The sequence below is a fragment of the Salmo trutta genome, chromosome 35 (assembly GCF_901001165.1).
Source record: "Salmo trutta chromosome 35, fSalTru1.1, whole genome shotgun sequence".
Taxonomy (NCBI): Eukaryota; Metazoa; Chordata; class Actinopteri; order Salmoniformes; family Salmonidae; genus Salmo; species Salmo trutta.
In genome coordinates this window covers 1,554,602-1,571,191 of record NC_042991.1, presented here as the reverse complement: position 1 = coordinate 1,571,191, position 16,590 = coordinate 1,554,602, and the positions used below count along the sequence as shown (strand labels likewise).

At 44.0% G+C, this 16,590-nt stretch overlaps 1 protein-coding gene across 5 annotated transcripts in view; it reads left to right on the top strand.

The window, feature by feature from the left end:
* Positions 1-16,197, top strand: part of LOC115174445 (SAM and SH3 domain-containing protein 1) — a 322,531-nt gene extending 306,334 nt beyond the window's left edge. For all 5 annotated transcript variants that reach the window (XM_029732960.1, XM_029732958.1, XM_029732963.1 and 2 more), the window contains 3 exons: positions 1,470-2,578; positions 12,839-12,970; positions 13,167-16,197. In XM_029732960.1, the coding sequence (XP_029588820.1) occupies positions 1,470-2,578; positions 12,839-12,970; positions 13,167-13,427 (1,502 nt within the window). In that variant the 3' untranslated portion in view covers positions 13,428-16,197. The remainder of the gene's footprint in view (positions 1-1,469; positions 2,579-12,838; positions 12,971-13,166) is intronic.
* The last annotated feature ends 393 nt before the right edge of the window (positions 16,198-16,590 follow it).

Here is a 16,590-nt window from a genome sequence, read left to right as displayed (position 1 = left end):
AACTCCATAGAAAGGCAGGAACCTAGGAAGAAAACTAGAAAGGTACCAGGCTCCGTGGGGTGGCCAGTCCTCTTCTGGCTGTGCCGGGTGGAGATTTTAAGAGTGCATGGCCATTAAGGCCAGATCATTCTTAAAGATGAATCATTCTTCACAACTGATTTACCACCATCACAAAGAATCAGCAACATTTAGATTGATTACTGAGTGTCTGTTTTTTAAGAATAGTTGTGTGTATTGGAGTGTTTGAGCATTGATTTCTTTGTAAAAGCAGTCATCTGACTCTGGGGTCAATACTTCTGTCTTATGCCCTGATAGGAAATCCAAAATATCTTTATTAAACAAATGATTGGAAGCTAGCCTGGGATGGTGGTTAGCTGGGCCAGATATCAAACATATTTGGAGGGAAAATTGGCAATAACAAGCACATTGAAACAGCACATCAACTTTAAAAACATCAGACTGACTTCAATCTGCACAAATCTTTCACTGCTCTCCAAATGAATAGAGATTACTGATGTGTGTGTGTGATATGTATGATAAAAATTGTGTATCATGTAACTTCACTATTCATTATTATATGAGACTTGAAAAATGGCATCTAGTGCTCTTTTCGACACGTCGTCATGTTGCTCTAATAAGCCATGATGGTAGGTTGGCCCCTAGCCTTCTGTTATTCATTTTAATTTCATTTTAGTCATTTAGCAGACGCTCTTATCCAGAGCGACTTACAGTAGTGAATGCATACATTTCATTAAAAAAATTCCCGTACTGGTCCCCCGTGGGAATCGAACCCACAACCCTGGCGTTGAAAACACCATGCTCTACCAACTGAGACTTACTATACTGATGTTCTGCATCTGAAATTGTATTGCGAGTGCAGCATTGCATTTATAAGGCTATCGTCACTAAAAATATAATTTTCTTGTTGTTATGCACATTACTCTGGCTAGTTGAACATTACACAGGCTAGTTTTGTCTCAGCTACAGTACTGTATGGCATACCTACATAAGCATGTGGTGTAAGTAGAATGCACAATATGACATACATTTATAGCATGCAGTTGGAGAAACTATGCTGTTTTCATGCTTTCTACTGACAGATAACACAATGTCACTGTGTCCAGCTGTACTCTTAAATCAGATCAACCTTCTGATCTAAGGCCATAAATAGTGAGATAGAGACTGAACCACTTCAGTGTCACTGCTGTAAAGCTCTGTGTGAACAGGTTGTTTCAGATTCACATGTCCTCTTCACATTCACAACTGATAGTAATAATCAAAACGCAATACAAACAGCACAGCACCCATAGTGATATGAAATCCATTATTCAATACATACAGTACACCTCAGTATCAGGTTGCAGTTAGTGTTCTGTCGCTATCTGTTTTAAGTCAAAGTCTCGGGATATGTTTATGCAACCGGTCCCAGCTCTAGAATGAAGAGGGATGTGTTCTTCACTGTGTTTCAGGTAAGAGCAGAAAGACATCTCGCTCCAACCGCTCCTCTGTGGGCCTCCAGTCCCCAGACTACCCCACCCTGCCCATGACCCAGTCCACTGAGGCCCTGCAGCAGAGCAAGATGGAGCGCACAGTCAACTTCACCAAGCACTTCTTCCTCAAGCCCACCTTGAGGGGCTTGAGCATGCTGGGGCTGAGGAAGGGCCCCCGCCGGACTCCCATGCCAGCCAGTCTCAGCTGTGAGGACCTGGACGGGCCACTGGAGGCCACCAGCCCCCAGGCCTGGAAGAGATCCCACTCCCTGGGGGACCTCCACTGGGAACAGGCCTTTGACCAGAAGAAGGACCACAGCCTGGAACCCAAGCCCGCTAATGGGGGCTCCAAGTTGGGCACCAACAGCCTAGTGAAGGGCCTCCAGGCTCATGGAGATAGGGGTTCACCACCGGCTCAGAATGGAGGGATTGCTGTGAGCCCTAAAGGACGTTCTGACCTCCCTCCTGTGCCCTCCCAGCTGCCCCTCAGACCACCCTGTTCCATTGCCTTGCTTCCCCAGCCCCAGAAAAGCCTGCCCAACCTGATCTCCAGCCCTCCCGAAACCCAGCTGGGGGAGAGGAGCATCTGGACTCACCCCAAAAAGCCCCCAGTGCCCCCTCCTGTTCCAATCAAGAAGTCCAAGGAGCGCCTAGCCAATGGGATGTGCCAACCCTCTCTTGTCCTCTCCTCCCCTACTCATTCCTATTCCTCCACCACCACCAACTCTCATCCCCCCAGCCCTGTCATCAGCAGCCCCAGTTCCAGGGCTCCAGCCCTCCCCAGTAAGGCCTCTAGTACCCATATCTCCCCCTCTCCAGCCAGCCCTACTCCAGCCTCCCCTGCCTCCACCACCACCCCCTCTCTAGAACCAGAGGAACCAGGCACACCCCCGGCCGTGCCCCCTCCTTGGCTGTCTGACCTGCCCGAGTCGGCCTGCCCTCAGGCTCAGATCCAGGGGGGTAGTGGCAAGATGACGGTGGCCAGGAAGGTGTCGCATGTTAAGATGGCCGTCGATCTCCACAACGTGCTGGAGCAGAGACTGGAGGCCGAGGGCATTGACCTCACAGAGGAACCCTACTCAGACAAGGTCAGTTACCCCCACAACCTGCTACTATTGTTATGTACCTGCTATTACTGTGTAGAATACACACACACCCACCCACCACATCCTAAATATCACTCTCACCCGCACAAGGCCAGTTTGTCACAGCAGGGGGTTATACAGCACACACATGGATGTGAACATGCTTCGTTATATGTTCATTATAGTATATTTTGTTCTCTAGAGTGCATCAAATAACTCTGACAATTTTAAAATATGTATTTTGGATGGTGTCCGTATTGATCGTGTCCCTGCTTACAAATATCTGGGCATTAGATATTTGTCAATCAGAAGAGAGAAAAATCTGAGTTATCTGTTGGGGCATCTTGATAGATGAAAAGCTGTCTTTTAAAAAGCATATTGATGACTTAGTTAAGAAGCTGTGTGCTTCTTTAAAAATGTGCTACTTCTATAGAAATAGATCATGCCTCTCGCTAAATAGTAGAAAGCAGATTATTCCGTTGACGTTCCTATCGGTCCTAGACTATGGCCACATCATCTATAAAAACACAGCTGCCACTTCATTAAAGCCGTTAGATGGAGTGTATCATAGCACCCTGCACGTTATTATGGGTAACAGTTTTAGTACCCATCACTGCATCCTCTACCAGAAGGTTGGTTGGCCCTCTTTGATGTCATGTAGGTTAATACATTGCTATGTTTTCATGTATGAAGCCCTTTTACAAATAGTCCCCACTGTACCTAACATGATTACTAAACTTTAGACTTGTGAGTTACCACACCCAGTCTCAAGGTTTCTCTTTATTTTTTACTATTGACTACATTGTAGAATGGTAGTAAAGACATCAGAACTATGAAATGACACATATGAAATCATGTGGTAACCAGAAAAGTGTTGAACAAATCAAAACATATTTTATATTTCTACCTGTCCTTGTTCTGTATGTCTTGTTTTGTAATATTGTTTTGTACCTAGAACTCTGGGTCTTGTTGTTTCTGTCTGCTCTTTTATGTTTAGATCAGAATTGCATACTTGAACAAAATATAGGAACAAAAAGAACCATTGGTTTGCCTAAATTAGCCACCCATGGTTCTGTTTGGCTGCTCACCAACAAAAATATATATAAACTCAGCAAAAAAAGAAACGTCATCTCACTGTCAACTGTGTTTATTTTCAGCAAACTTAATAACATGTGCAAATATTTGTATGATTCAACAACTGAGACATAAACTAAACAAGCTCCACAGGCATGTGACTAACAGAAATGGAATAATGTGTCCCTGAACAAAAGTAACAGTCAGTATCTGGTGTGGCTACCAGCTGCATTAAGTACTGCAGTTTATCTCTTCCTCATGGACTGCACCAGATTTGCCAGTTCTTGCTGTGAGAATGTTCCCCACTCTTCCACCAAGGCACCTGCAAGTTCCCAGACACTTCTGGGGGGAATGGCCCTAGCCCTCACCCTCCGATCCAACTGGTCCTAGATGTGCTCAATGGGATTGAGATCTGGGCTCTTCGCTGGCCATGGCAGAACACTGACATTCCTATATTTCAGGAATTCACATACAGAACCAGCAGTATGGCTGGTGGCATTGTCATGCTGGAGGGTCATGTCAGGATGAGCCTGCAGGAAGGGTACCACATGAGGTAGGATGATGTCTTCCCTGTAACGCACAGTGTTGAGATTGCCTGCAATGACAACAAGCTCAGTCCAATGATGCTGTGACCCACCGCCCCAGACCATGACGGACCCTCCACCTCCAAATTCTTCCCGCTCCAGAGTACAGTCCTCGGTGTATTGCTCATTCCTTCGACGATAAACGCAAATCCGACCATCACACCTGAGACCAAACCGCGACTAGTCAGAGAAGATCACTTTCTGCCAGTCCTGTCTGGTCCAGCGACAGTGGGTTTGTGCCCATAGGCGACATTGTTGCCGGTGATGTCTGGTGTGGACCTGCCTTACAACAGGCCTACAAGCCCTCAGTCCAGCCTATTGCGGACAGTCTGAGCACGGATGGAGGGATTGTGCTTTCCTGGTGTAACTCGTCTAGTTGTTGTTGCCATCCTGTACCTGTCCGTCTGGTGTGATGTTCAGATGCACCGATCCTGTGCAGGTGTTGCTAGTCGTGGTCTGCCACTGCGAGGACGATCAGCTGTCCATCCTGTCTCCCTGTAGTGCTGTCTTAGGCGTCTCACAGTACAGACATTGCAATTTATTGCCCTGGCCACATCATGCCTCCTTGCAGCTTGCCTAAGGCACGTTCACTCAGACGAGCAGGTACCCTGGGCCTCTTTCTTTTGGTGTTTTTCAGAGTCAGTAGAAAGGCCTCTTTAGTGTCCTAAGTTTTCATAACTGTGACATTAATTGCCTACCGTCTGTAAGCTGTTAGTGTGTTAACGATCGTTCCACAGGTTCATGTTCATTAATTGTTTATGGTTCATTGAACAAGCATGGGAAACAGTGTTTAAACCCTTTACAATGAAGATCTGTGAAGTTATTTGGATTTTTACGAATTATCTTTGCACACCCTTGGCATTCTCTTAACCAGCTTCATGAGGTAGTCACCTGGAATGCATTTAAATTAACAGGTGTGCCTTATTAAAAGTACATTAATGCGTTTGAGCCAATTAGTTGGGTTGTGACAATGTAGGGGTGGTATACAGAAGATAGCCCTATTTGGTAAAAGATCAAGTCCATATTATGGCAAGAACACCTCAAATAAGCAAAGAGAAATGACAGTCCATCATTACTTTAAGACATTAACTTTCTCTCCAAGATGTCGTAGCAGTCGGACGTGTTTCTTTGTCTTGTCCCATCCTGTCCCATGTATATATCGTTTTCTTTGTATATATTTCATATATATTTTAATCTCACTTTCCATCTACGGACTGAATACACTCTCCTGCAACCCGCCTCACCCAATGGGGTACGGATCTGCTATTTTTATACTTTAGAACCGGAACCCCCTTCAGGAGCTAGCAGCTAACTAGCTACTAGCCAGTTAGCCACTGCTAGCGGTCCTCACCGTTAACTCGGACATCAGCCAGCCTCAACCCGGTCAATTCCTGCCAGTCTGCACAGCGCGATATCAAACCAGAGCATATCAGACTGCTTTTTCTCTACCACATCTCCGGATTCCTACCGCAAGATCTGAACCTTTACACCGGATCATCGCAGCTAGCTAGCTGCTATCCGAGTGGCTACTCCTGGCTAACGTCTCTGTCCTGAAGCAAGCACCAGTTAGCCTGGAGCTAGCCTCGAACTAGGCCCATCTCTCGGCTAGACAAAGAGGTCCACCAGCCAATTCTTGGGCTATGCCTCTTTTGCCAATTGGCCTGGACCCTTTACTGCCGACACGGAGCCCCGCCGATCCATCAAGACTGGTCTGCCAACATAACCGTCCGCGGTGGTCTCAACAGGCTCTTCCGTTGCGACGTCGCCGGATGCCCATCTGCTAGCCCCGGCCCGCTAGCTGTCTGAATCGCCGTGTCTCCAGCTTGCCTAGCATAGCAGCGACTACGGAATTTGGCTCACTGACTCATCTAGTGCTACCCATTGGACTCTATGATCACTCGGCTACACATGCCTCTCCCTAATGTCAATATCCCTTGTCTATTGCTGTTTTGGTTAGTGATTATTGTCTTATTTCACTGTAGAGCCCCTAGCCCTGCCCAATATGCCTAATATAGCCCTTTTGTTCCACCCCCCACGCATGCGGTGACCTCACCTGGCTTAACTGGTGCCTCTAGAGACAAAATCTCTCTAATCATCACTCAATGCCAAGGTTTGCCTCCACTGTACTCACAATTTACCATACCCTTGTCTGTACATTATGCCTTGAATCTATACTTCCGCGCCCAGAAATCTACTCTTTTTACTCTCTGTTCTGAACGCACTAGACGACCAGTTCTTGTAGCCTTTAGCCGTACCCTTATCCTATTCCTCCTCTGTTCCTCTGGTGATGTAGAGATTAACCCCTGCAGCCCCCAGCACCACTCCCATTCCCCAGGCGCTCTCATTTGTTAACTTCTGTAACCGTAAAAACTTGGTTTCATACATGTTAACATTAGAAGCCTATTCCCGAAGTTTGTTTTATTCACTGCTTTAGCACACTCCGCCAACCCTGATGTCCTAGCCGTGTCTGAATCATGGCTTAGGAAGGCCAACAAAAATCCAGAAATCTCCATCCCTAACTATAACATCTTCCAACAAGATAGAACTGCCAAAGGGGGCGGAGTTGCAATCTACTGCAGAGATAGCCTGCAGAGTTCTGTCATACTATCCAGGTCTGTGCCCAAACAATTTGAGCTTCCACTTCTAAAAATCCACCTTTCCAGAAACAAGTCTCTCACTGGTGCCGCTTGTTATAGACCACCTTCAGCCCCCAGCGGGGCCCTGGACACCATATGTGAATTTATTGCCCCTATCTATCTTCAGAGCTTGTACTGTTAAGTGACCTAAACTGGGACATGCTTAACACATTGGCCATCTTACAATCTAAGCTAGATGCCTTCAATCTCACACAAATGATCAATGAGCCTACCAGGTACAACCCCAAATCCGTAAACACGGGCACCCTCATTTTAAGTTCCTCGGCGTACACATCACAGACAAACTGAAATGGTCCACCCACACAGACAGCGTGGTGAAGAAGGCGCAGCAGCGCCTCTTCAACCTCAGGAGGCTGAAGAAATTTGGCTTGTCACCAAAAACACTCACAAACGTTTACAGATGCATAATCGAGAGCATCCTGTCGGGCTGTATCACCGCCTGGTACAGCAGCTGCTCCGCCCATAACCGGAAGGCTCTCCAGAGGGTAGTGAGGTCTGCACAACGCATCACCGGGTGCAAACTACCTGCCCTCCAGGACACCTACACCACCCGATGTCACAGGAAGGCCAAAAAGATCATCAAGGACAACAACAACTCGAGCCACTGCCTGTTCACCCCGCTATCATCCAGAAGGCGAGGTCAGTACAGGTGAATCAAAGTGGGGACCGAGAGACTGAAAAACAGCTTCTATCTCAAGGCCATCAGACTGTTAAACAGCCATCACTAACATTGAGTGGCTGCTGCCAACATACTGACTCAACTCCAACCACTTTAATAATGGTAAAATTGACGTAATCAATTTATCACTAGCCACTTTATATTATATAATGTTTACTTACCCTACATTACTCGTCTCTTATGTATATACTGTATGCTATACCATCTACTGCATCTTGCCATCTTGATGTAATGTATCACTAGCCACTTTAAACAATGTCACTTCATATAATGTTTTCATACCTTGCATTGCTCAACTCATATGTATATACTGTACTCTATACCATCTACTGCATCTTGCATATGCCGTTCGGCCATCACTCATTTATATATTTTTATGTACATATTCAAATTCATTCCTTTACACTTGTGTGTATAAGGTAGTTGTTGTGAAATTGTTAGCTTATATTACTTGTTAGATATTACTGCATGGTCGGAACAAGAAGCACAAGCATTTCGCTACACTTGCATTAACACCTGCTAACCATGTGTATGTGACAAATACATTTGATCTGATTTGATTTGAGATATCATTCTGACCATCCTGCCCTCTAAATACACTTCTGCTGTCTTCAACCAGGATCTCAGCGATCACTGCCTCATTGCCTGCATCCGTAATGGGTCTGCGGTCAAACGACCACCCCTCGTCACCGTCAAATGCTCCCTAAAGCACTTCAGCGAGCAGGTCTTTCTAATCGACCTGGCCTGGGTATCCTGGAAGGACATTGACCTCATTCTGTCAGTAGTGGATGGCTGGTTATTCTTTAAAAGTGCTTTCCTCACCATCTTAAATAAGCATGCCCCATTAAAAAAATGTAGAACCAGGAACTTGGTTCACTCCAGACCTGACTGCCCTTGACCCGCATAAAAACACCCTGTGCAATACTGCGTTAGCATCGAATAGCCCAAGCGATATGCAACTTTTCAGGGGAGTTAGGAACCAATATACACAGGCAGTCAGGAAAGCAAAAGCTAGCTTTTCAAACAGAAATTTGCATTTACCCAAATCCAGACAGCTGATGTTCTGAAAGAGCTGCAAGATCTGGATCCCTATAAATCAGCTGGGAAAGACAACCTGGATCCTCTCTTTCTAAAATGATCTACCAAAATTGTTGCAACCCCTATTACTAGCCTGTTCAACCTCTCTTTCGTATCGTCTGAGATCCCCAAAGATTGGAAAGCTGCCACGGTCATCCCCCCTTTCAAAGGGGGAGACACTCTAGACCCAAAATGTTATAGACCTTTATCCATCCTGTCCTGCCTTTCTAAAATCTTCGAAAGCCAAGTTAACAATCAGATCACCAACCATTTCAAATCCCACCGTACCTTCTCCGCTATGCAATCTGGTTTCCGAGCTAGTCATGGGTGCACCTCAGCCACGCTCAAGGTCCTAAATGATATCATAAAAGACAGTACTGTGCAACTGTCTTCATCAACCTGGCCAAGGCTTTTGACTCTGTCAATCACCGCATTCTTATTGGCAGACTCAATAGCCTTGGTTTCTCAAATGACTGCCTCGCCTGGTTCTCCAACTACTTCTCAGATGGAGTTCAGTGTGTCAAATCAGAAGGCCTGTTGTCCGGACCTCTGGCAGTCTCTATGGGGGTGCCACAGGGTTCAACTCTTTGCCGACTCTTTTCTCTGTATATATCATTGATGTTGCTCTTGCTGCTAGTGATTCTCTGATCCACCTCTATGCAGACGACACCATTCTGTATACATCTGGCCCTTCTTTGGAAACTGTGTTAACAAACCTCCAAACAAGCTTCAATGCTATACACCACTCCTTCCGTGGCCTCCAACTGCTCTTAAACGCAAGTAAAACTAAATGCATGCTCTTCAACTGATTGTTTTCCGCACCCACCCTCCCGACCAGCATCACTACTCTGGACAGTTCTGACTTAGAATATGTGGACAATTACAAATACCTAGGTGTCTGGTTAGACTGTAAACTCTCCTTCCAGACTCAAATTAAGCATCTCCAATCCAAAATGACATCTAGAATTGGCTTCCTATTTCGCAACAAATCCTCCTTCACTCATGCTGTCAAACATACCCTCGTAAAACTGACTATCCTACCGATCCTTGACTTAGCCCCCAACACTCTACTCAGCAAACTGATGTAGTCTGTCACAATGCCATCCGTTTTGTCACCAAAGCCCCATATACTACCCACCACTGCGACCTGTATGCTCTCGTTGACTGGCCCTCACTACATATTCGTCGCCAAACCCACTGGCTCCAGGTCATCTATAAGTCTTTGCTAGGTAAAGCCCCGCCTTATCTCAGCTCACTGGTCACCATAGCAACACCCACCCATAACACGCACTCCAGTAGGTATATTGCACTGGTCATCCCCAAAGCCAACATTTCCTTTGGCCGCCTTTCCTTCCAGTTCTCTGCTGCCAATGACTTGAACAAATTGCAAAAATCACTGAAGCTGGAGTCTTATATCTCCCTCTTTAACTTTAAGCATCAGCTGTCAGAGCATCACTGTACCTGTACACAGCCAATCTGTAAATAGCACACCCAAATACCTCACCCCATATTATTACTTACTCTCTTGTTCTTTTGCACCCCAGTATCTCTACTTGCACATCATCATCTGCACATCTATCACTCCAGTGTTAATGCTAAATTGCAATTATTTTGCCTCCATGGCCTATTCATTGCCTTACCTCCCTACTCTTCTACATCTGCACACTGTACATAGATTTTTCTATTGTGTTATGGACTGTACGTTTGTTTAATGTGTAACTCTGTGTTGTTGTTTTTGTCGCACCGCTTTGCTTTATCTTGGCCAGGTTGCAGTTGTAAATGAGAACTTGTTCTCAACTGGCCTAGCTGGTTAAATAAAGGTAAATGTTTTATTTATTTTTTAAATGAAGGCCTGTCAATCCGGAAAATGTCAAGAACTTTGAAAGTTTCTTCAAGTGCAGTCGCAAAAACCATCAAGCGCTATGATGAAACTGGCTCTCATGAGGATCACCACAGGAAAGGAAGACCCAGCGTTACCTCTGCTGCAGAGGATAAGTTCATTAGAGTTATAAGCCTCAGATTGCAGCCCAAATAAATCCTTAACAGACTTAAAGTAACAGACACATCTCAACATCAACTGTTCAAAGGAGACTGCATGAATCAGGCCTTCATGGTCGAATTGCTGCAAAGAAACCACTACTATATGACACCAATAATAACAAGAGACTTGCTTGGTCCAAGAAACATGAGCAATGGACATTAGACCAGTGGAAATCTGTCCGTTGGTCTGAGTCCAAATTTGAGATTTTTGGTTCCGTGTCTTTGTAAGATAGGTGAATGGATGATCTCCGCATGTGTGTTTCACACCGTGAAGCATGGAGGAGGAGGTGTGATGGTGTGGGGGTACTTTGCTGGTGACACCGTCTGTGATTTATTTAGAATTCAAGGCACACTTAACCAGCCTTGCTACCACAGCATTCTGCAGCTATACGCCATACCATCTGGTTTGCACTTAGTGGGACTCTCACTTGATTTTCAACAGGACATTGACCCAACACACCACCAAGCTGTGTAAGGGCTATTTGACCAAGAAGGAGAGTGATGGAGTGCTTCATCAGGTGACCTGGCCTCCACAATCATCCGACCTCAACCCAATTTAGTTGGTTTGGGATTAGTTGGACTGCAGAGTAAAGGAAAAGCAGCCAATAAGTGCTCAGCATTTGTGGGAACTCCTTCAAGACTGTTGGAAAAGCATTCCAGGTGAAGCTGGTTGAGAGAATATCAAGAGTGTGCAAAACTGTCATCAAGGCAAAGGCTGGCTACTTTGAATAATTGTTTTGGTTTCCACAGTATATTATTCTATATGTGTTATTTCATAGTGTTGATGTCGTCATTATTATTCTACAATGTAGAAAATAGTAAAAATAAAGAAAAACCCTTGAATGAGTAGGTGTGTCCAAACTTTTGACTGGTACTGTACTTTTGTATATGTGGTGTATCTCAGAGGGACACAGAACACAGCACTGCAAGCACTTCTTGTTTATATTAAAGAGGATTAATGCTGCAGTGCAGAGACACTCTTCGGACACTAGGGGTGTAGTATTGGGAGTAGGGCTATGCTCGGGTCAGACAGGACACTTGGCTGTGTCCACATCTACATACACCCCTGCATCTCTCTATTCCTCCACTCTGAGTGGCCTCCGGTCCAGTTTGGCTGGGTCGTCCTGGACTGGCTGGAGACTGGCTGGACACTGACCATGACTCCAGGGGTCTGGAGCATTTTGAGAAAGGGAGAGAGAGATGTTTTCAAAGATTTGCCCCACAGAATTCCCTTGTGTTCTCTCTTCATGCATAGCAATCAACCTTTGGCCTGTCTAATCTACTTATGACATGTTATGGGATCCCCCGCATCATTTGTGTTTCTCTGTCTCTCTCTTTTTTGAGACTGTTTTATTAAAACTTTACCCTCCCTCAGCAGTCTATTCATTAAATATGAGCTTATCTCCCAGTCGATAGGCTTGTCAGTTCAACTCATTATTTCACATTATTAGTCTGCTTCATTCTCTCTTAAACAGACAGAAACCGGGCCTCACCAGCCTCATAATGTTCAAGTTAGCAAATAAAGTGAGAGAGCTAGCTCCTACTTCAGCCCTAGTCTCTGAGCTGGTCTAAAACATGTGGTTCTTGTGGAGGTTTAGATTGACATACACAGTGACTGTAGTCAATACATGTGCAGAGGTAGGGTTTTGGTCTCACTGCATCTTGTGTTTTGGTCTATGAATTTATGGTCTTGACAGAGGCTAACAGATGTTTTTATTGAAACAGAGAGAGAGAACGAAGTCACTATGGTTTCTGATTGGCTTGTCTTTTCTAGGCCTATAATTTGAGGGAAAGATTCCAGTTTCTTTCAAATATGGATTTGATGTTTCCCTGTGTAGCAACCAAGATTTTTTCCAGATTTACTCCAGATTTACTCCAGGTCATGGTTACTTAGGGTTTTCATGGTTTGGGGTTTTAGTAGAAAAGTGTGAGTTGTTGTGCCCCCAGGTAGAGGGTCTCTCTTTCTCCATCAGTATGGTAGAAAAGAAAACCACATCTCCCAATGTGCATGAGTTCCCATGCCAACATGTTTCAAGTGTGCTTGCATGTGTGCACGTTTGTGTGTGTGTATACACGTGTGTCTGTGTGTCACTCTTCTCACTCATCCCCAGTTTCTCTACATCTGTCTGTCTCCATTCCTCCCTCCATCCAGCATGGTCGGTGTGGCATCCCCCAGCCCCTGGTGCAGCGCTACAGTGAAGATCTGGAGCAGCCAGTGAAAGATGTGGCCCCCGCCATAGACCAGGTCCGCCTCAAGCAGCTCCGCAAGCAGCACCGCATGGCTGTGAGTACTGTACTGCACCACTATCTGTCTGTCTGCTAGGCTTTATGGGACAGATTCAATAAGCGTTTAGCTACATGGTCACCAGGGCAAAGTTGGAGCCTGTTATTTTAAGATGACACATTTAAGGTGTCATTGCTATGTTTTATGTATTATTATTTACACAAAATTCCTGAATGTTTTCACTGATATTCCTCAGATCCCTTTTGGAGGTTTAACAGAGATGTGCAGGAAGCCTCTCTCCCCGGGTCACGTGAGCACCGTCTCTGATTGGTTGGTGTCCATCGGCCTGCCCATGTACGCCACGTACCTGGACGCGGCAGGATATGACACGTTGGGGCACGTGTCATCTCTCACGGAGAGCGGCGTGTGGGAGGCGGGGGTGCGGGACGAGAGACACGCCCGTAGACTGGTCAGCGAGGCCCGTTTGGTCGGCGCACACAGAGATGCACAGTCGTAACTGTGACAGTGGATCCAATGCAGGTGAAACTAGGACAGTTGAACGGCTATGTCATGGCTGTCTGCCCAGTTGACACAGTTGAGACTGAAGCGCAGTTGCAAATAAATGCAGAACTGAATAACTGTGCAAGTAACCACGGCACAGCTTTCAACACCAATTGAGGCTTTTGACTGGACTGCGGAGTGCGGATGGCTCGCTGTTGCAGCCCAGCCACACCTGAGATTTATGAGCAGAAAACCTGTTCTTATTCCCCCATGTCTTTATCAATCTATTTCTCTCTTTCAGATGTTTACGGTGAAATTGTTCCAACTGTCGAGAACAGTTATCGGATGCCTTTAAAACTGACTGTAGACTATCTCTCTCTCTCTCTCTCTCTCTCTCTCTCTCTCTCTCTCTCTCTCTCTCTCTCTCTCTCTCTCTCTCTCTCTCTCGCGCGCTTTCTCGCTCTCTCTCTCTCGGACTGTTTCCATTCTGAAACATCCTCCCCAGTCTTATAACTCAAGACTGAGAAGTACTGCCTTGAAGGAAAAATAGCACAGTCTCTTTTTTTTTAGGTTTGACTTTTTATAAAGGTATAAAATACTCTTTATCTGTGTTTTTCCCTGTGTTTAATAAGTGCTTAATTTTCATCTCTTGTGCGAGACAAAAGCACTGGAGAGTAATAAGAATATGTAGCTTGGCCAAAGCAATTTATTTCAAATCAAACCAAATCAAACTATATTTGTCACATGCGCCGAATACAACAAGTGAATACTTTACCGTGAAATGCTTACTTACAAGTCCTTAACCAACAGTGCAGTTCAAGAAGAGTTAAGAAAATATTTACCAAGTAGACTAAAATAAAAAGTAATAATAAAAAGTAACACAATAACAATAACGAGGCTATGTACAGGGGGCACCGATATTTCAATATACATTTTACCTTTGTTGTTAATCCCATTGCCAAATGCTATAGCAAGACTTTGGACAATGGGTTTTCTTGCAGTTAATCAACTAAAACATTACACAAAACATGAAATAGGCAAACAATGCTGTTGTATTGGGATTTCAAATCCTAATTTTCTATCATACTGTAGTGTTTTTGTAATATACTGTACCATATATTCTAATTTCAAGGTCTTTTTACAGTATGTGTTCAATAAGTATTTGTTTGTCTGCTTTGTGGAATGTCAATGTCTGAAATGTCTTCAGGCCATCTCAGTTAATGTAAGGACAGTCAGACAGATATCGATATGATTATATTGCAGAGTTCAAAACATATCTTGGTTGCATTTAATCCTCCAATATGTAGGTCCTTACAGTAAGGCCCTCTACACAGTACTGCTCTAATAATCTTTCATGTTAGATCAGCTTTTCTTTGCAGACTCCATATATCTAAACGAGCTCATTTTAAGTTGCCTTACCATTATGTAAAGAAAACATTTAGATAAATATATATTCATGTGCTCAGCATTATAAATAGACATTTGAACCCCATCTACATTTCCTTTGACTAAGGCTTGATTTTATCACAGCCTCACCAAGCCTATATGTTTTGAATGTGCAAAGGTGATGTATGACGGTGATTGTTAGTAGCAGACACACACACACACACACACACACACACACACACACACACACACATATACGATTAGCTGCCTGAGGATGTATGGGATCAAAGTATACACATACACACATTAGCAGCCACATAGCTCAACTGGTGGTTTCCTTGTTAAGCACAGATGTTAATCCACAGGAAGTCTGATTTAAACATAGTGTCCCATCTTCAACAGCCAGCCACAGCACCACTCAGTGCTACAGTCTTAGAGAGAGACACAGTCAGGGAGGACAGATGAGAATGGGAGATGGTCACCTCACCTCTGTAGGGATGTACTGAATCCCCATTCACTGAAACAGCAGACCAGACCTGTGAGTTCCTAGCAGTGGATTCCTAGTCCAAGCTTGGTGTGAGTGGATCCACCCACGTAATGTCATTCTACTTGTGTGAAGTACTTCATATTGCAAACAATTATCCCTAGCCCTCGGATTTCAAAATAAAAGTTTGACAGAGTGGTGTAACATTGGGGAGGCTTTTGCAGTGGACACTCGAAAGAAGTTTGATGCCTTTTCTCTTCAATCATAGTGGTGCTCCAGGTTAGTACTAGTAGGGGGAGTTTTTCAAGAAACAAAAATACCTAACATTGAAGATTTTTTTTGTAAAGAAAAATATTGTCACTGTAAAATGCACTTTAGAAAGTAAATTAGAAAATTCACGCAAAATTTGCTACATTTTCTTTAAGTCCATAAGCGGACATTTGTTTTCAGGTAAGGTAAAGGGTTTGAATGAGTTATACTGGTTATCTTAGTATTGAGTTCCCAATGCCAAGTCAATGTACAAATGTAATTAATAATCATTCATGAATTAACCTGTTCCAATGACTTAACTTCCAATTTGTTTTTGCAATCGTACAAAAAACGTAATTACATAAATGAAATCATTAACAAGAGTTGCACATTCTGTATATGGTATTTGGTATTTAAATAACTTATTTTGGGGCTTTTCATATCAACTGTAATTATTAGATGTACTATACACATAGCAATACATTCCTGCATATTGCTTTAGCTAGTGAAAAGCTGCAGTGTGTATTGTAAAGTATAAGTGTACAAATGATTTTCTTTGGTTTCAACTATCTAATGATTGTCTATAAAGATTTGCTTGTGTATTGAAACAAAAAATTATGTCTATAACTATGTCATTCTGAAATATAATAAAAACCCTTTCTAGCCACCCTGTGTTTGTATACACTCACACACACACACAGGAACGACACAGTGCCCGTCTCTCTGGATAACCCATGGAATAGAATGAGATTCTAGATCTGTGTTTGTACCTATATAAATAGAATGAGATTCTAGATCTGTGTTTATACCCATGGAATAGAATGAGATTCTAGATCTGTGTTTGTACCTATAGAAATAGAATGGGAATCTAGATCTGTGTTTATACCCATAGAAATAGAACGAGATTCTAGATCTGTGTTTATACCCATAGAAATAGAATGAGATTCTAGATCTGTGATTATACCCATAGAAATAGAATGAGATTCTAGATTTGTGTTTATACCCATAGAAATAGAATGAGATTCTAGATCTGTGTTTATACCGATGGAAATAGAATGAG